The following is a 21,462-nucleotide window of genomic DNA, read 5'->3' as shown; positions in this document are numbered from 1 at the left end:
TTGATTTAGTGCCGTATTTATCAGATTCAATGATGTGCTTTTTTAGAAGCTATTTCAAAGTCGAGTCAATGGACAGCTTAAGCAGCGGATAAAGATTTTAGCAACACTTAATCCTGCTGTTTACTTGAACTTGGCAAATTTCAATACAAGATTCTATGTTTTTAGTTGATTTAGTGATTCAAAAATCTGTTTTTGTAGAATTACCCTTCGGACAGCATGACAAGCGGTTTAAAGTCTGAGCAATTCGGTCCTGACGTACGTCATCATATAATGCAAGTTGGTTAACCTTTACCCTGCTAAATTTCTAAAATGGGCTTGTCATTCAATTTGGGCATTATCACATGTTATTCAAAGGGGTGTTCACTGAAAATGTACTGACTGAATAGCGAACAATGCAGACCACGATCAGCCTGCACGGATCTTGTTCTGCACTGGTCGCAAAGGCATCACCTGCCGCCAGCAGGCTGAAGGTTAACAGAGATATTTTAAGGTTTTTAGTACAGTTTGGTCCGTGATCAACCAGTTTTATACGCTCCAAATAATGGACGACCCTCTACTAAATGCCGGCATTTTGTGGCCGGAAACTGAATAACAACCAGAAATGCCCTTAAAAGAAGTGGGGTTGCATAGCGGTCACAAAAATGAAAAGTCGCTTATATGAAGTACAGACAGATCCTGTATGAGGTCCAGATACAAACTATTTTTGGTTCAGTGGCTTCTATTTTATAACTGGAGACTGTTGAAAAACAGCCGTTACGTAAATTACAAAGAAAGGCTGGATTTGTTCAAATTTTCATATTTTATTTTTGTCATAAAGACTGGACATTAATGCCCACTCTTAAACAAAAGGAAATTGTCCATGACATCTTACATTGACTGTACATGTAACTTATTTTACAACAATAACTGCATTTACATTAATAGATAGAACAGAGTGCAGACAACAAGACACGTGTATGTATTTTCTGTTTCTATAATATAAAAGTTATATGCCTAAATCTCATATTTGAGAAAAAAATCAACAATTACTTCATAGCATCTATGAAAACGCGAATAAATCAATCTTATTACATGACATTTGATTGTGGATAAACAGGCAGTTTTATATCTAGCCATGTTTAATACATTTGATGGGAAATGTCCAAAAGAAAAGTACGTTTGGATGTACATTTAAAGATAAAGATTATATCTGTTAGTGAAATATTGCTTTGTACCGCTTCAAGATAAAAAAAAATACAAATTTGTCAACTAAGTTTTGATATGATAAAACACGAGGTTACTAAAATGTAATGACTATTACATATTCTACATCTTCAATCTGCACTCTTTTCTATCTATACGTAAGTTATAACAAAATATACAAAACATTTTTAACAACTTATCATAAATAAACCTTTGGTATAAGCTTGGCTTCACGAGTATGAAAATATTGGGCCACTGCTCTCTTTAGAGAAAGTAATAAAATGTAACGTATGTGATATAGTTCCTTTACGTAATACCAGTAACGTATAACGTGTAGCATTTCTAACATTATTCTTTCAGTAAGAAGCAAAATTGTGATATTGTACAAATGTGACATACATAATAGATTTTATTTCAGATTTCTGATAATATCTGTGTAAAAACTGGTAAAATAAAGCTCATGTACTTGTAAAATTATTACACATTACAGGATTATTTTTGACAACAAACGAAAGTAAAACCAAAATTAAATATCGAAATTATGCTTAACATTCTCATTTGCATGGCACTCGATGGAAATCAAATTACATAATAAACTAAACTAAACATATTTATAATAAAGAAAATGTATGACTTTGAAAAATACTGATTTACGGTGAAAAAAAAAAACAGTGTAATATACTGTTGGTGGACACCAAGGGGATTTCTCTGTTAAAGGAAGGCGGGAAGTAAAGAGGAAAATAATAGTAAAAAAATTTCAGGCTATTGAGTATAATTAGTAAACTGTTCTTAAAAAAGAAATATAGTGACAATCAAAATGATAAATTAGATAATATCCGTTTAGATTACTAGTAATTAAAAATTTACACTGAAACGAAAGTCTGAAGAAAAAGTTCTTCATTTGAGTTGGTCCCTATTTGTGTCCATAAACAGTATAAAAATGTCCTGTTGCTGGACCTCATACCTTGCTTACAGATATAGCTTCTAGAATGCCACCACTTAGTGCGAAAGGGTGAAACGAAAAGCGAAAGTTAGAAGCAGAAATCATTAGCAAAATAAACAGGTCATTGCACATGACTGAATGTAAATATTCTTCCTAAAAATTGTCTTTGAAAAAAAAAATGGTTTCAAAAGAAATTAAGAGGAGGTATCAAACTAAAAAAAAAATGAACATGTTAAAAAAATGTACACTCATTTTCTTACTATTGTCAAATGTGTTGAAAAACAAGTTATACTGGATATAAAACAGAAAATGTGACGATCTAGAAGAATTCAAACCCTTTTTAAATGACAGTAAATAAAAAAAAGTATTGCACAATAAGTCAAGATCCAAGGTGGATTTAAACATTCACGCATGCGCTTTATTCAAATCTTAACACACTGACAACATGTTCCCGTCATTTACCTAACATACTGTTACATCTAATAGAATGATGACGTCATAATTTAGAAGATGGCATCACGTGAGTATATACACTGAGGTATTTAATGCTGATGATTCGATTAAGTTTCAGAAAATTGAAATGCAGTTCTATTCATTTGTCATGTAATGAGAAACAAAATATCAGAATTCCAAATCATGTCTGAGTTTTAGAAAGTTAAAGTAGATTATAGAATTTTGTGTGGACAAGCTATTAAAAAAGATACCACAGCTTGTCAACCTATTCATTTTGGGGGAGAATCTGAATAAATTATATCTACAACAAGAGCAGATCTCCCCCGACAATCACAGATACCTTTACCCTATCACTGGTCCGTGTCATAAATGAGTTTGTATTTTAGTCCGATAATTTAAGTTGCCCTAGAACGATAATCATAAATTTGTAACAATCTATGTTGCTTAAAAGGTCACAAGAAAAATCTGATACAAAATAACCTATTTCGGCCTCACGGACCATCGGGTAATATTGTCAAGCGAAAAGTGATTTGAGCCGCGCCATGTGAAAACCAACATAGTGGCTTTGCGCATCCGTGCAGTCTGGTCAGGATCCATGCTGTTCGCTTTCAAAGCCTATTGCAATTAGAGAAACTGTTAGCGAACAGCATGGATCCTGACCAGACTACGCGGATGCGCAGGCTGGTCTGGATCCATGCTGGTCGCAAACCCACTATGTTGGTTTTCTCATGTCGCGGCTCATTTAAAAATGCAATAAATATCGTCATCACAGTTAACTGACGAAAACAAATACATCATTGATCGAGTTGTTGTCAATGTGTAGCTATCACTTATGCTTCTGAATTTTATTCGAAATTGGTTAAATCCATTTTCGCAACGTCCAAATGAGTATACGCCCAAAAAGAGAAAAAATTTAGTACGTAGTAAGTGGGAAAAATGTATCCCATTTTTTTTATAAACAATATGCTGACGTGTTCCGTATACTTTTCCAAAGACCATTTAACGGCTTGCACACTCGTGTGATAATAATGTTGAAATGCTTAAAAAAATAAATGCAGCAAAAAAGTGTTAAGACATGCAAAATTATTGACTGAAGATCTTTAAAGACATAACATTCGACAGCAACAAGGAATGCATGCGTAGAAAACACAGATGTGTTTTATAGCTTTAAATAACACAGGACAATTTATGACCGTGTTCCACTTTAAAGTATCTGGATAATATACTCTGTCACTTGCAGCACCAGTGGTTCTCCTGCCAAAACTCTTGGCAATCTAGTCTTTTTTCTAGACACGAAACTACACCGAGACATTCTTCATTTTGTAAATACTAAGAAAAAGAAATTACAGCTGAAATGTTCACGAACTGTCCGTCAAATGTTTCACTTCCAACTGGCACCTTTTGAGATTTGCACACCCCACATTTCTGAACATCAATTGAATTTTGTTCAGAAAATACGCCGGATCCTGTCTTTAGACCACAATAAATACACATCCTCTGAAATCACAATTCCGCTTTCAGTACTATAAATAGCACTTCTATATGCAATCTCAAATGTTCAATATGAAATTCCGCACATGCGCACTAAGCACTATCATCTGTCAACGCTTTTACGTTTTTTAGGACAATGCCTAATCACTTTTTTCACACATCTGTTATAATAACGTCTTAATTCCTTAAGTTTTAATGTAAAGAATCGTCTCCTATGCTTTCTACACCACTTTTTATAACATCGTTTTTTCCTTCTTTTTCCCTTTTCCTCGCCTTTCCTATCTTTCCGTCGTGTTTTGCAAGCCTTATTTGTACAACATTCTTTTTTCGGTTCTTCAAACGGTGGAGATGTTTTTTCACTAATTCCCGCAATAAAAAATTTAGTAAAGTTAGCACCCTTTTGTTTCTTTCTAGTCACATTACCACATCTCATGGAGCCGTCTTTATTCATTCCTAAATACCATTTTGGCATAGTGTTATTTACACGACGGTAATATCTTTCTTTATAGCCTTCATATTCATATTCATGATCGAACACACAATGGTTGGTATTGAAATTTGGCTGAAATAAAACAAAAAGATCATCTTTAACACAAATACTGGCATATATTAAATCGAAAATAAAACTACCAATAATACATTTATGCAATCACCTACACACAACACAGTGGTCTCCTCGTGCAACAAGGGTCCAAAGCCAGGGGAGGTAAACGCTGTTTCGTATTTGCAATTTCTTAGGAAAAATGAGATTAAGTTAATTTCCTCAACAAGGCGAAAAGCTTAACCGTCCAATATATTCGTAATAATTTACTCGGAAGATTATTATTATAATTGAAATGCACGGAAATTCCATGCGTACATACCGATTGATACACTACACTATGGTCGTCCATACATAGAAAAAGACCCGTAGAGCTTCCTAATATAACGTGACGTGTATTTGAAGACCGGGGATCATTCCACACCATACCACTAGGCCCACGTCCAGTATCACTCCATTTCCCCAGTGCCTGGCTACTGTCATTATTCAGTCTCACACCTGTGATATTCATTATGAGTATAGTTAGCACACCTGAAAAACAGAACAAACAAACATTAGTTAATCGGAAAAGTATTAAAATGTGTGTTAATGATGATGATGATGATGTTTGTTATTGTTGTTGTAGTTGTAAATGATGATGAAAATGGTGGTAGTCGCGATATTGTTTATTTACTATTGTAATTTTGAATTTGTTATAATGGCAGGGGCAGTGACGATGTGATTGTGGAGATGATGATAATGATGACGGTGATGATGAAATTAATTGAACAATAAAGACTCGATCTAACAATGACAATGTCGTTATATATGACCGCGATGGAAAGTGGATTTTCGTGTGGATTTTAACCTCTTACAGTATTTTATAGTGCTTGTAAATGACTAGTATAGAAAATGGAAATATTTAATCAAAATAAAAAAGTGTAGATATTCATTTAAATACCAATTTTAACCAGCATGACCGTTTTATTTAACCATTTAAAATGAATAGTGATTTGTCCCAGTGGATTTCTTTTAGCTCTTTATCTTTTTACTGCGACTGCACAGCTTAAAAAAAAATCTTCCTCAATTGAACTTGGTATGGTAAATATTAAAGTAACGACAAGTGCCAGACGACACTTATAGAAGTGAAAGACGATCAAAATATACATTGCAAAATGTAAAAATCAGCAAGGGATATATTTCAAAACCTTTGATATCAAATTTATGCTTATTTAAATCTATTTTCTCTGTGTCTTTTTATACAAGTGTTAGTGATTTTTAAGTACAAGTTTGTGTACTAGTTCTCGGACATACAATGTCTAGGTATAATATTTCAGGAAACTAAATGAGTTCAGAATAAACTGACAACGCATGCGCAAAAAAAAAAGAGGGAGAAAATGTTCGTGTGTACATAGTTAATTATGACAGGTATAAAGTTATGGTTTTTGATCAGTTTCGAGCTTTTAAAATATTTGTTGAAATGTAGAAATTCCCTCAGGCTTGCCATATCGTTACAAAGTGGTATATACTGTAACATAAATCATTTTAAAAAATCACATTTGGATGTAAAACAAAACCTGATGTAGTTGTAACGAAACGTTTATAAAAAGTTCAGATTACATTTGTGATAAAAACTTCAAATATGCATGTTTCTATTTGCTGCAATGGTGATGAAAAGAAATATCAAATCTCTTGATTTTGGGAACGCGTTCGAACAGGTGTGAACAACGTTAATCTTTCAATGCGGTATCGGTTGTCACGCGGTTGGAATAGACACACGAATCTAGGGTTCATTTCATAACTGTATAGGTCTCGAGAGCGTATGTGTTATAAATCAAATCTGCACCCCATACGCAAGCAAGACCACATTATCATGGCTATAGCTTTAACATGTTTAGATATGTTGTAAATGCACCTTTTTTTTTTATTGAAAACAAGACAGATCATTGCACACTAAATGCCGACCATAGCAATTAATTATTTCTCTTACATGCACCTACATATATAGTAGCGTTACACTTTTGCACATGTGCACTATGTACATTGTTCAAATGGTCGGGACTGAATAAAAATGCGTTTTTTTAGAGTCCCTCTACAATTCTAATGAGGGCATAAACGTAGGGAGGTAATCGCAAGGTATCCACGGCGAAATGATACGAGCGTGCGAACAAAATCGTTATATTTCTTTAAAAAAAGCAAGTCTGACTTGAACTGAATGTGAACAACAAACGCCTTTTTAAAAAAAAAGAAAATGTACACAACCTTTAAATTTCGGGTGACTATTTGGAAGACTCATTTGTTACTTTCGGTGTGACATCATTTATAATGGTTTTCCTGGATATTCATTTCACTCCGTGCATTTTTTGTAACTATATATTAAATAACAAAACCCGTCTATCATACTGGTCTTTCCGCTTTACGTAAACGTTTGGCAGATTTACGTATATTATATAACGTAAGACTGTTGAGTTAACGTAGTCTTTTCAGTGAAATGGTTTTAGTCAAAATATAAAAGCATAAAAAATCTGACAAAAAAAAAACTTGTTTGTTCGTTCCCAGTCCTTTAATTTATAGAGCTTCACCCCAGCCGTTTCGCCACAGTAGCATGTTCATTCAAAATGTAGCAAACCAATGATTGAAGCTTTTGTTAAAATGTAACAAAATATGAGAGATCAGTCAAAAATCTTTTAACCGTTTGTTACCCACAGTCCGGGCGAATAATGGGGAAAGTGTTTACCATTGAGACCCACCAACAAAATATCATTCTGTTTCACTCACCCTATTAAAATTACAAGTAAGGTAATTAAATAGGGGTCGATCAGAAGATGGTAAAATAGCGGTCTGAAGCGAACAATTAGAATGAAACTTGCTTTAATCACGTTTAAACAGGTTGAAAGAAAATACAATTTTATGTAGAGTACGCATTCACATGACAGGGGGGAAAAAAAGAAATATGAAATAGGATTACTCAAATAACTGTTTAATTTTTTTTTGTAATGTAGATGTAATACTTTTGTTTCATTGTGATTCATGTGCATAACTTGTTTGTATACGTGAAAAAATCTGAAAGCTTTCATCTTCCGCAAAGAGCGCAAAAAATGAACACTGCATTAGTGGCTGAATCATGTACAGGCATTTAACGTAAAAAAAAAAGACCGTCCCGTGTGGCACAGTAGCGCTATCGGAGACGACTCGCATTGTTATTCTCGTATTACCAACAACCAGTTCAGGTCTACCTACGCCATAAAAATATATATCGCGATCGTCTTTGGCCTTACGCTGACTCAGCCTAATTGCTTCGTGCGAATACCTAGCTACTATACAGCTCTAGCTGTTACCTACTAGAAAAAATACATACTCATAAAATCTTGATATATAGACAGAAATCATAATTTTCCAGGTCTCCTATAGGCTTTTCTAATTTACGAGAGATGTTTCGTAGCGTAGCTTTTTTCCCGTCGCTGGTACTAATGTGCGGTCATTTGGCACCGGTACAAAACGTCTATACAACTAATTCTGAATGTTAATAACTAATCGTGATTGGAAGAAGAAATATAATTCCGATTCAATTATCTGTAAATTGCAATGCTAATATTTTTGTTATGAGACCAATGTTTCATTTACTATCAAAGGTGTTTTACACGGTCTAGGACGTGTGAACAGTTGAAATGATTGCCAACTGAGTGTACTTTTTTGTGTTTTGGTAGTTAAAATGCAGGTCTTAATGCAAGCATTAAAGGGGGAAAAAAAGCTACCATACTTTTGTTGAAGTGTTAGGTTACCAGCACTGAACTGCATGCCCTCTTTATTCTTAAAGAATATATTTCTTAATTCAAAGTCTAGGTAAATTGCGCCTAAAATGATTTACAGATCAATGCAAGAAAACTACCAAAAAAAAAAAAAATGTCAATATTTATGCGTTGCCTAAATAAAACGTTGTGCTAATTTTTGCACACAATTATTCATCGTTTCTCCAAGTCCAGGAAGTACTGTGATGGTATCTGTCTACAATTTTAAACATTGCAAAGGCCTTTCTGGTCCTGTTCCAAAGATTCGTACTATTTGTTACGGGCAATATGCTTACAATTCGCTTCAACGGATAACCATCTAAGTTATTATCATGGGGCATCAATGATTACGGGACATCGTAAAACAACGAAATGAACGGCACCTCTCATTAACGAATTGTCGGTCGAATAACGGAAATATCGAAGCATGGACATGGAAAGAATAGCTAAACTTCAGATTAAGTTAACGATAATCTTTCACGTTGTCAGTAAGAATGTTAACACTAACTAGGATCTTAATTGTCTAGCTTTAATCATCTTATTGTTTATTAAGGAACAAGAAAAATATTTATGAATCAATCGAGTTAACTACGTTCCCAGCATTCTCGTGAGTAACGGGATTGTTACTCGCGTGACCTCTTTCTTTTTCCACGGCTTCGTTTGTGAAACTGTGTAAATTAATGCTGAAATAACTTCGAATTAAAAGAATGTTTACTGTTGAAATAGTTTGTAATCTAACCCTAGTTCACAAGATGTCTATCTCTTTATTTGTTAAAACAAAAATCTGCATAGATAGGTCGCTATTTAGTTTTTTTTTATTGTGGGAACTCTAAAACGGTGTAAAAAAATGAAACGTCCAAAATGTATTAAATCAAAATTCGTTGCATGCTGATTTCCAAGCGAGGTATGTTCAACCTGTTAAAGGTATTTTGTTATCTCTGAAAGCATGTAAACACTAAACAAATCTATGTCATTATAAATCACATTCTCGTCTTATGTGAACATCGGCAAAAAAAAAATACAAAAAAAAAATGCAAGTCTAATAGACTATAAAGTTTTCCCAAAGTTCTTTTTCTCAGATATACAAACTGAATTAACTTTATAATGCAAAGAGCACAACAAAAGAATTTGAAGTAGGAAAAATTTGAAAAATGTAAAGACATAGAAATATAAGGGCCATCGTAAACGTGCATGTTTTATCTTTAGATATAGACAAATACAGCTCATCTAACACGGCTGGAAGATAAATTAGAATGTTCTCTCTTCATTAAAATGCATTTTACTATCCAAATGACAATTATTCATCTCGCTTACCTAATCAAAGTGAAATATGCGCAGAATTTAAACCGGATTTGCTTCCGCGTTCTTTGGACAATTTATCCATCTCAGTATATTAAGTGCATGCATGGCCATCAAAAATGGCTCTTACTGGTGTGGGCCCGAGGAAGGAGAGCATTTACCATATGACGACATCGATTACCATTTACTGATAAAACGACGATGCGACTACTTTTTATATTTCCAAAACGTACTCGTACTAGATCCAGTCCCCTTCCACGACTACAAACTATTAAATGAAGCCTGACAAAAAAAAGGACCCAGTAGGGAACTCTGATAATCTAAGACATATATTGATAACGTGTACCGGAAATATACGACAATGATTGTGTTTTTTTTTTTTTTTTTTTTTTTGGGGGGGGGGGGGGGGGGTTTACTTTCGGGAACTTCAGGGAATATAATTAAGTTATCGTGAAATCCTGAAACTGAAGGGAGTCACAAAACAAAGCGTTTTTTAAAAAACAGTAAATAGTTCCGCCCAGTACCAACCAGGGCGATGTTTACAAAGGAATATTTAAATCTTTGTCTTAATACCTTATGTATTAATCATTTGTCAGAAAACGTTGTCAAAAAGTACGGACTTTAACAGCTATAGGGCTATCTTTTGCACTTTTGTTTCATATACATAGATCGTTAAATTCCTCTTGCATCTAAATACCATACCCTACATTTTGAAAATACCGAGATAAACGAGTTGGGTCTTCAACAGTTCACTGTCAGAAATAAGCTAATATTCGGCCCATTAATCATAATAGCATACATACTAAAGAGTGTTCAAATGAAAAACTATTGAATATTAATAAACACTATTGAAATAACATGATGTGTATTTACAGATTTTTTCCAAGGTTGTATGGTTTCAAAAGAAAATTATCAGCATAAATCAAACAAGGCGGCTGAACAATGCTAGATAACAGCACAAGTATTCAAATATATTGTCTGTCGAATCTGTCCCGGTGCCAACAAATGCGGAAGTAATTCTGACATTTTTTTTTTGCATGTCTGTTCTCTGCAGATCAACTTGTGAAATTGATTTATTTATTGATATGCATTTTATCATATCGTCATCTGTCACTCATTCATTATTACGCCATTACCACAGACGTTTCAATAATTTTACACCCCTGTACTGTACATTCACCATTTTTATACCCGCACCCTCTGTTAGAAAAATAAAATGCATTTGATTGATAAATGTTTGAAATTCCAAACACAAGTGTGTCAATATTGGGTGAAAACAACGATAAGTAAGAATGGTTTATTTTCATCAGTTTTTGCTTAAGCCGCGATAATTTATGCAAATTATACGGGCATGGTAAATGCTCCATAGCCAGCATGTTTGCTTTCCCGTTTGTAGACAAAAAACTTTAATGGTTGAAGAATGGAAAATGTTGTCTCTAAAAATTTAAGAGTTTTTTTCTACTTTATGCAAATACCTTCATCAGTTGGGTTAATGCATGGCAAGTCAGCATCCATTTTTATGTCATCGCTGTTAATTGGCAAATAACTGTGGAAACGACCCCACAAAGATACATATATTTCGGTCCTTTTAAATCATCTAGTTTTATTTATGTAACAATTGATACATTAGCTCGATTAGATGAGAAAAAAAAATGTAATAAAATATGAACCATGGTTTATTTAAGGCTATGTAATGATGACAATACGAAATTGACGTTTAATGAGCGCTGACCATGGTGTTTTATAAAAAATGGTCAATGCTGATACAAATCAGTTTTGAAGATAAAAAAGTACATTAGAAACGCGACTGCATGCTTGGTACCTGGAGCGCAATGCATTGAGATGGTGAGTGATTATAAATGATGCATGGCGTTGAACATTTTAGTACGTGATTATAATAACACGGTTATCTATTCAGACTTGCACGAAACAATTAGTACTTATTTCTAATGGTAAAACCAATTTGTAAAACCTATTTCATTCCTTTCATATTTCGTAAGTTAAAACAAGTCGTATCCTTAGAACTAAAAGCAAATTTAGATCTTGATGTTACTTGCGTAGTTGCATGAAAGGAGCATAAAACAGGTATTCTTCCTAGAAAACTCAGTAGCACTCTTTTCCAAAGAGTAGAACAGTGACAACTACAGAAACCCGAGAGAAACCATCCGAGAAAGGTTCGAACCAATGACTGCCTCATACTCGTAAAGATCTCAGAGAATAAATTCCCGGTCGGGAGAATCGAACCCTGTGCGCATATCGGCGTCATTTCTCTAGGCACTATAAGTAAGCCTGTACCAACATGCTAAGAGACATAGATATTTTATAACCAATAATTAAGGAATTGAAATATATACTTACAGAATTTCGTGGTTTCATTTACACCTCTGGTACCATTACGGTGCATCTCGAGAAACATGTTATGATCCGCCTGGAAACAGAACTTTCTCTTGCCGTCTAGCTCCCTCCAGCCGTCGGGGATAGGGTTATTCCACTGCGGGATCACGGGAGCCGGCTGGGAACCAGATAAAGTCGTGGCTGGTAAACTAGCACTTGCGGTCAAAGCGGGGCTCATTGCTTATTTAGACCACATGGATGCGACCAGTAGCCGCTTAACGAAGTTACACACGAGTCACTCATTCAACTTAGTGATTATTTCCCCACTGTATAATCCAGAATTTAATAATATTATCACACTTGTCTAGAATGACGAATAGTAACTGTATCCCGGTTCAAAATTCGAAATCAAACTTATCACTTGGATACATGTATCACTTATATGTCGTTAATTTTTCGTCGCTCTGACATTTTGTTTGATCTGTTTCACATTTCGATGTGCAAATCCAACATATCACATCATTTCACCACTATGAATGCAAAATCTACAAAATCCGGATCTATCTTAAAGATTAACAACCATGCAGCCACTCGTGGAAAAGCATCAATTGCTGTATCCTGCATCAACGAAAAACAAATATCCTTTTAACTTAATCCCCCTTTTTACTCTTTCTCTCTCTGTTCTTTTTACGTCAGAACTTCTTCAAAAAGTGTCAGAACTTCGTCAAATATTCAGATGCGCAAGGAACTTCTCCTGTAACGACAAAGGCTGTACAAGTTATAGCACAATTTTTTTTCTTCTAAAGATTTAAAAACCTATCATGTCTTAAGTACAAATTTCTATTTGAATGTTTGTATCTTAACAATGAGCTGATTGGTTTGAGCAGAGAGTTTAATTAGATACTTCTCCAGCGCAGACACCGCGTCTGCCATATGTCCAAACTGTTTGACCACGGTCCAGTGGGTTTTAATCATCTATCGGAATGTTTACAATAATCGCCTTTTGGTACCTTTAATTGATAAACAATTACTAATTTTATCACACATTTTAAAACTATGTGTGGACAGTTGGTGTTTATTTGTTTCTATCATTTTCTCATCTGTCTTAAGGATGAAATAAGTTTTTTGAGAAGACTTGTCATCTTGTAAAAAATATGTGTATCCGCGTCTTTTTCTTTAACCGCATTATTCACGACTAAGGTTGGAGGCAATACATTAATAGAATTTAATGTAATTTATTAGTATTATCTTTACGTATTATACAGCAAAGCAATATAAAATTAAGTTCCGTTTAGGAGTGATGTGGGCATGATAATGCATTTAACTAACTTTTTAATTATTTATTATATTATCTATTTTTAAATTTGCAGTCCTTCATGCAGGGATGTAGATATAAAATTCATACTGCAATAAGAACATAGCAAGTGTAGCTTCTGAGTTAAGAGCAACCAATGTTAATCTTACATAATATAAAAAGGTCAGACTTAAATGATAATAACAGTTGGCAAACTAGCAGGTACCAGATATACTTCACTGGCGTACTGGTAAAAAGGAATAAAATATACACAACTCAGATCCACAACTTTCTAAATGTAAAACAGCTGAGTTAATGTGATTTTCTGAGTGTATCGAAGAAAAATGTATCTTAGGAATGATGAACACCAGTCGTGAAAGGAAATGATATAGATCGTAATTATAATGTGTGTCTAGTGGTTGTTTGTCTGTTATTGCTCATCTACATAACTCTAAATTCACAAGAAATATGCAAATACTTACGAAATTTATTATTAAAATGTGTCTGTATTTGAGAATAGGTATGACATGCTCCATACACATTGCAAAGAAACATATTATTTATTATATATGTGTGTAAATTTAACTTGAACTGTACGAGTATATATGTACTAAATATCATACACAAAATTATACATGTTAAAATTTTGAATGTAGGCTGATATTTTCTTCTCGTGCAATCTTGCGGTGTAGCTAGATAGCCTATCTATGATAAAAGTTTAATATACTATATGTGTTTATTGTTTAAACATTTTCTAAACGTAGATAAAAATCAAGATGTTTAATGCATACGTCCGTTGTTCAGATCTGAAATGTTCGTGTAAGTTGTATTTTCCGAAGAACGTATTCACTTGTGACATATTTTACCTAAAAACATGTATAAATATAACGTGTAAAATGCATGATATACAATGACAGTACAAAAGTCACAATTGAATTTTTCTAGCGCGGACTTTTATTTTAATTTTATTTTTTTTTAATTTTATTTTGCTATATCATAAAAATAGTATTTCACTCATCGTATTATACTTAAATCAGTTATAAAAAAAACAGCCCTTAAACATAGCTCCTTCTACTTTCAAATTAAAATAATTATTTTTAAATGCACTTTCTCTTACCTTTTAAAGTTGAATCCCATACAATTTTTAAACTACATTAAATTTTCTGCTAAGTCCAGGTTTTAAATAAATGCAATTGCAAGTATTCGATTTCTTTAAAAAATGTAATTAATTTCTATTGTTATATCCAATTAATGGTAAGTAAAATTGTTACACGCTTTTCATTCTATTATCAAACTCTTAAATCCAATGCTATATAGTGTGTGTTTGCTGGTTATATTGAAGTATACGTTTAGATTTTCCCAGTCTGTTACTAGTTTAGACATGACCTCTTGCGCATGCGTACGCATTTTCTTGCTGGCTCCCAGCTTCAGCGTGAAATTAATGGAGCTTAGCCAGAAACAAATATACTAAATACACAAAAATGGCTGCTCCTGTGATCAGAAAAAACTTTTTAACTTTTAAAGGTTTTAGAACTAACTTACGACATATTCATACTGTTAAAAAGCCTCAGACAGGTTTAAATACAACTCTTCTCATTGGGACTTCATGTACTTGTTTCGTTGCATGGCAGGCGTGGCGGAAATATCGCCAAAATGACGACTTTCTGCCAAAAGTTTATGCTGCTCAAGAACCTGGAGAGGTAATTATCGACATTTCATCATATTCTTAATTTAGACATTATGCACATTTCGTTAAGATGTGAAATAAGAAAAAATTGGAATCTAGAATTTTTTCCAAATTAACAGATTAGTAAGAATTGTTGCCAATATTGTTTATTTTTTAAGATATTTATCTAAAGTAAAAACTAAAGCCAAATCAGAAATAGATCTTTATGCAGTTGGAAATGATTAGATGAATGAAATGTTCAGATACATTAAAAAATTGTACAACATTTTTTAAACAGAATTTTAACCTTGAATATCTAAATTATTGATGGTACAGGGGAGACAACTTGGATATCTTATCAAGATAATAAGAGTCAATTGTCACACCTACTGTTTACAAGCCCACTTGATTAATCTGATAATTAGATCAAAGAAACATGTAAACTGGTCATCAGTACTTTAACACATACACAATACAGTCACAAATGTGCAGATTTTTAAGCCATAATACAATCATTTACCTGCAAATGGACAAATCATTGAAGTACTATATTTTCACAGATGTTTTTGAAGGATGCTGTAAATAATTTGTTATAGGTAATAGGTAATTGAAAAACACCAGAAAGAAGGTGTAGATTTTAACATGATTATTTATGCAGCATTTTAACAGATGAATGTGGGAAAGGACAATTTTCCAAACCATGATAGTTTTGCACATGGGTGTAGGCTCTTTGCAGTGGTCTTTAGATGTGAAATAATACATATTTTTTTCTGCTTTAATTAATTGACAAACAAGTAACTTTTTTCAAGTAAATAATGTATATAGAGAATAATGTAAAGAGACAGTTTTGTTTTAAAAATAACTGACTTGTTATTTGACCAATTGAAAGCATGGAGTTATTTAAAATGAAAAGAAACATTCATTTAAAAAAAAAAAATAACTTGAATTTATTAAACAACATAATAACAGGCCTGCAAACCCTTTTCATTCATTCAAAATGTTAGCCATATGAAGCATTAAGAAGGTTTCAATTTTCAATGCTCTTAATTTTTCAAGAATTTCAAGTAACAAACTCTGAATTGAATAAAATGTAAACATTGTTAAAGCTTCTTCATTGCGCCAGCTTTCAAGAGAATATTAATGAATTACAAAATAGCTATACCACCATACAATTGTATCTGATTTGACTGTCAGTTAAACTATTTATGGGTTCCTTGAAATCATTCATAAAATTTCTAACTTGTCTGCTATATTTTGGGGTGCAATCAGAAAGGAATTTTAAAACCATTTTGATTCAGAATTTTCAAAACCTATTTACTTTTTATGATGTTTGAAGGTCATCTAATAAGGGATATATTGTTATATCAAAAACGTTTTCATATAAGTAAACAGTGTAAGAAGGTCAGGGGTTGCTTAAGTTTCAAATCTTGAAGTCTGTCTTTCAATCCCATTATATTTAAAGGAATGCATAGGATTTGTTATTAAATCTTCATCACAATGAAAGTGCTTTCCATGATTTGTGTATCAATCATTATGTATATTAGGATATAGAATTACTGGTTGAAGATAGATAAATCGATCAGTGCAGGAGGTATATATTAAAAAATCAGATTTCCGCAGATTTTCGTGTAATATGATAATCTATTATGCTTATGATTATGTACTCTACCCACCCTGTTTAAATACTGCTAACATTGAAGAAAAGTATTGACAATATCATGTGGGCTTGCAAAAAAGTTAAAGCTTCTTTTTCACAGTTGAAACAAAAAAAAAAGAGATTCTTCATTTACACCAAAGAGCTATAAAAATAAATAGATCGGCAACTTAAAAGGCGTATAGAGCAAATCTCGCCAACATCCCGTGACAACTAATGAGATCTCGTTTACCAGAAGTGGCACGTTCTCCGTGCGCCATTTTGTATGCGAAAGCAATTATTCATCGGTAAATTAATTATCACCGTATGACAACGCTTCCTTTGATGGTAAGAAACTATTTCACATTAAACTGATGTTGTTTCAGAAGCTAACATGTATTTTAAATGTAGTTTTAAAGGTACAAATTGTAACTCCATGCTCGCCGATGTTTGTTTTTACTAAGATAACGCCGATTCACACTCTGACACGAGATCACGCGAGATTGCAGCCAGTTGCCATTCTGTGTATTTTATACTTCTATGTTTACACACAGTATGACATTCACAGAATATTCTGAAATCAGTATTTTATGTGTGGGACTGCATTTTTTTATGAATTTCATAGTTATATTCTAACAAAACACTATGTAAAGAAATTGAGATCTGTATGGTTTCATTTTTACCCAAAATCCATGAACCACATGCTTTGCAGTGTTAGATAACGGCCCTTCAAGTACACCATAACAGATTGAGATTTGAATGAATATAAATGAACTTGGGTTCATCTATATTTTGTGGTTTTATGTGTATTTAGTATGCAAATAATCTATATAATATCGATATTTTCAAATTTAAATGTACATTCCATTAAAGTTAAAAGTAGTTTAATATACTAAAGGTAGTCTTTACTGCGTAAAATCTAATTTTGCAACCTTTTTTGCTGTTTTAAGTCCTATTTTTTTGGCTAATATAATTGAGCCGTGTCATGGGAAAACCAACGTAGTGGGTTTGCGACCAGCATGGATCCAGACCAGCCTGCGCATCCGCGCAGTCTGGCCAGGATCCATGCTGTTCGCTTTCAAAGCCAATTGGAATTGGAGAAACTGTTAGCGAACAGCATGGATCCTGACCAGACTGCATGGATGCGCAGGCTGGTCTTGATCCATGCCGGTCGCAAACCCACTATGTTGGTTTTCTCATGGCACGGCTCATATGTTAAGGTCTTACTTGAAGTGCCTTAATTACTATATGTGAACATTTATCAGAATGTTTTAGTAAGTTTTGTTTGAAAGAGAAATCTTACAAACTACAGAAAAATATATACATTACAATCATAACTCATTACAGAAGTCCAATTTCCATCTTGCTTAGTTATTGTTTAGAACTTAGTCTATGATGGAAAAAATGAGAGTTCATAGAGTTTCATAGTCAATATACAGAGTCTGATTAAAATTTTTAATTACTGTGGAATCATTAATATTCGTGGGTGAATAATTTTCGTTGATTTCGTGGTTGAGTCAATACACGAAATTTAATCCCAACGAACAAGTAAAATTCCCATTCATTTTATGTTTAAAAGTTGAAATCCACGAATTCATATCCCCATGAAATTGCCATTTTGACCAAAACCACGAAAATTCATGTCCACGAAATTAAATGATTCTACAGTATATGAAATGTTCAGTAACAGTTTTCATTTTAAAGTTCTACGTATATCTGCAGAAAAAGTCTCATCCAATGACCCATAGAGAGGAGCGGTTTCAACAATTTGCGTCTGTACAATGTGATGGTGTTATTTACATGACCCCTCAAGATTTTCTTGAGTCAGTCACGGAAGAAGTTCCAAGACGTAAGTATAAAATGCAACATAATGTGGTTTATGAAGAAAACTAAATGGATTAGTGATAACATCTCCAATTCTTCGAGTAAATAATTTAAAATAATTTTCATTATGTTTGTAATATAACTGCGAGTAACGCTTGATGGGAAAGCTACTCTACTGCTGACAATAACATTCCATGTTTACAACTCTTCTTGTTTCTTGCTTTTGATTTCATTGAAATAAATTTAAATTATTTTTTCAATTACATGAAAGAACAGACCCATAAATAGATATATATAGACATGCCAGCCGTTTTCATTTCTTGCAGAGAGCATGTCAGTTTTAAATACTGGTAAACATTTTGGACAAAGTTTTTTCTTGAAATATGCAGTCTGTCTCAAATAGTCTGCCTAACTTAGCTTTATAAGACATTTTTAATATATGTTATTTCGCGAACTTTGTTCCGCATTGTTTTGTTTGAACTTGACGACCTATCAGACGAGACTATTTCAGTTGTACTGAATCACAGATGGTCTGACATTTTGATGTTTTATGCGTATCAGTATCAGCCACTTGGCCTGCTTTAAATATACAGTCACAGTCTTCTCTAACATGTAGAAATTACAGTCAGCTGATGAAGGTCTGCGCCAAGAAGAACTTTCAGCTGCATGTTTTGTAACAAAATTTAACATTTCAATAAAAAAATTCCAGTATTGGTAGAGTGATTTCTTTTAGATTTTTGTGGATGATAGCAGTTTGGGTAAAATGGAGAAAAAGAGTTGTAAATTAAAGATTAGTGCAAAATATTAATCACAAATTTAACTGTAAAAATTGTTTAAAGCAAAAAAATAAGGCAAGAAGTTGCGGGCAGGTTGATGTTTAAACATGCAAGTCAACTATGGGTAACTAGTTTGGACAAAAGTTGAAGTTAGCGAACACGAGATACTTTTACAAGGATGCATCTTGTACATTGTAATATGTAGGCTGGCTGAAGATAAAACAGCATCCTGTTAAACTCATTACAATTTGTGGGGGGTCAATTTTCATGAATTTTGTGGTTTCTTCAATTCACAAAATGAAATTCCAACAAATGCATTATATTTTCATATAGTTTCTGTCTTCTTAGATTAGAAATTACAAATTTATAACCTTAAGAATTTATAACCTTTATCCTTAAAAAAAACTCCTTTTTTTGTACAGAAGCAAGAAATTTCTTGCCCACAAAATTAAATGATTTCACAGGTTAAATGATTTCACTGTTTAAATGATTTCACCGTTTTAAATAATTTCACAATTTAAATGATTTCACTGTTTGAATGATTTCCCTGTTCGTAACCATACTGTGGGTAAAAATGACCTTCAGTTTATATGATCGAAAGTTTTACGGTTCAATTTTGTTCTATCATTTGTTTTTCTTTATTGTTTTTCAATGGTGAGTAGTTTTCAGCCATGCATGTAACAGTCATGTTTAACTTTCAACAGCTATGATACAGTTCTTTTTGGAGAAAATGATAAAATGAATGATTGTGCCAAGTTTTGTTAAAAGTTGCTGATGTTGGCAAGATCAGTTTTTGATCAAAATCATAGAAGGCAGTTGTAATTTTGGTTGTTTACTATAAGTATATTAATTATTTTGCATTATCAGCTAAAAAAGTGAAGTTTAATCTTTGTTATAAATCAGTCTGAGTTTTTTTGAACAAGTGTTGTTTTTTTTTTTTTTACATTGTTTTATCTATCTAGCTCCAAGCAAACTGGATATAATTTGTGTATTTAGAAAATATCACCGCAAAATTAGATTTTACATGAGATTTTACATTTTTTTTGAAATTATACAAATAGTGACATGTACATTTGTTAATAGGGTGCATAAATGAATGGAGAAGAGTCAGTTTTTCATGGAAATTACTTAATTGACATCTGGACAGTATTAACTTACTGTAAGAAATGAAATAAAAAGATATGATTAACTGATTATTCTTCTGGATTATTGTATGATTTTGTTATTATTTCATTTAAAATATAGCAAATGTAGCCATAGTATATTATTATATTCTTAGAGAAAATTTCTGAAATAACTGGCATTTGTGTCTGTGGAAAAACAGAAAAATTTGATGCCCTCAGTCTCCCCCTCCCCGTACCCTGTCCCCACCCTCTTTCTCCACTCTTGCAGAAAAAAAGAAAAAAATGGAATCATTCCCTAATTTCAGTTTAGTTGTTAAATAAACATTGATTATTATAATTCAAAATTTTACAGAAATATCTTTATTTTAACCCAAGCTGAATAGAAAGGTTGCCGTTATCGCTTATCAGAATTATTGGTGTACTGTAATAGTCCAGATTTTGGCTGGAGTGGCACATCTTTTCTTTATTGTTTTGATATCACTTGACAGTGTTTATAAATAGATAAATGTCATGCTCAGCAAAAATGCATTCTTCTGAGTGAACATGTCATTCATTTACATAATATCTGGGTGCAACCCTGTGGGGGAAGATATGTAAATGTATAAAGATAATCTGTAATCAGCTTTCATCAGCGTTTTTGCTTAGTCCAGTAATTAGTATGTTCTACGTCTGGAAAATGCAGCTGTTTGTTACTTATTGTATATTATACACTTTCGCTTGATTATTCGACATTATTGTCTGTCGTTGTTGGAAATCACTTTTTCTCAGTTTAATTGGACTTAATTAATGAACTGACTGCAGTCTGAGTATTTAAATTAAAATTGGATGGAAGATTGTCAGTAGCATGTGTGTTCTGTAAAACATGACACAATTAATTTATCAGATTCAATCAATTAAATTGACGTGAATTATTGCAGAGCTGAAGTATTTCATATTTGATAAATTTACAAAATTTACTGGTAGTACAGAAAGACTTTGCTATAATTATCTGCCTCATTCCTTGGGGAGTGGGGGAAGTGGGGGGGGAATGTTGTAATGGCTGTCTATATAGATGACTGTGGACACAAAAAGGTAAATGTCTCAGTTGTAACTTTTGAGCAATTCAGGGAATTCCAATGAAACTTAACATGTATGT

General features: G+C 33.0%; 2 protein-coding genes across 10 annotated transcripts in view; one reads left to right on the top strand and one right to left on the bottom strand.

Annotated features, from left to right (window-relative positions):
• Positions 1-780: 780 nt before the first annotated feature.
• Positions 781-21,462, bottom strand: part of LOC123557623 (fibroblast growth factor 18-like) — a 46,116-nt gene continuing 25,434 nt past the window's right edge. For 3 of the 4 annotated variants that reach the window (XM_045349213.2, XM_045349215.2, XM_045349214.2), the window contains exons 2-4: positions 12,035-12,764; positions 4,933-5,141; positions 781-4,631 (exon numbers count right to left, since the gene is read on the bottom strand). In XM_045349213.2, coding sequence (XP_045205148.2) covers positions 4,173-4,631; positions 4,933-5,141; positions 12,035-12,248 — 882 coding nt within the window. In that variant the 5' untranslated portion in view covers positions 12,249-12,764 and the 3' untranslated portion in view covers positions 781-4,172. Of the gene's footprint in view, positions 4,632-4,932; positions 5,142-12,034; positions 12,765-14,421; positions 14,623-21,462 lie in introns of those variants that run through there. The other variant, XM_045349212.2, reaches the window with a different exon arrangement.
• Positions 14,732-21,462, top strand: part of LOC123557621 (calcium uptake protein 3, mitochondrial-like) — a 144,388-nt gene continuing 137,657 nt past the window's right edge. For 3 of the 6 annotated variants that reach the window (XM_053543957.1, XM_053543958.1, XM_053543956.1), the window contains exons 1-2: positions 14,733-15,004; positions 18,326-18,452. In XM_053543957.1, coding sequence (XP_053399932.1) covers positions 14,786-15,004; positions 18,326-18,452 — 346 coding nt within the window. In that variant the 5' untranslated portion in view covers positions 14,733-14,785. Of the gene's footprint in view, positions 15,005-18,325; positions 18,453-21,462 lie in introns of all 6 variants that reach the window. The other 3 variants (XM_053543955.1, XM_053543959.1, XM_053543954.1) reach the window with 2 other exon arrangements.

This window comes from Mercenaria mercenaria, chromosome 5, assembly GCF_021730395.1.
Source record: "Mercenaria mercenaria strain notata chromosome 5, MADL_Memer_1, whole genome shotgun sequence".
Classification (NCBI taxonomy): domain Eukaryota; kingdom Metazoa; phylum Mollusca; class Bivalvia; order Venerida; family Veneridae; genus Mercenaria; species Mercenaria mercenaria.
Note: the sequence above shows the minus strand (reverse complement) of the source record. Positions and strands in the feature narration are given on the sequence as shown.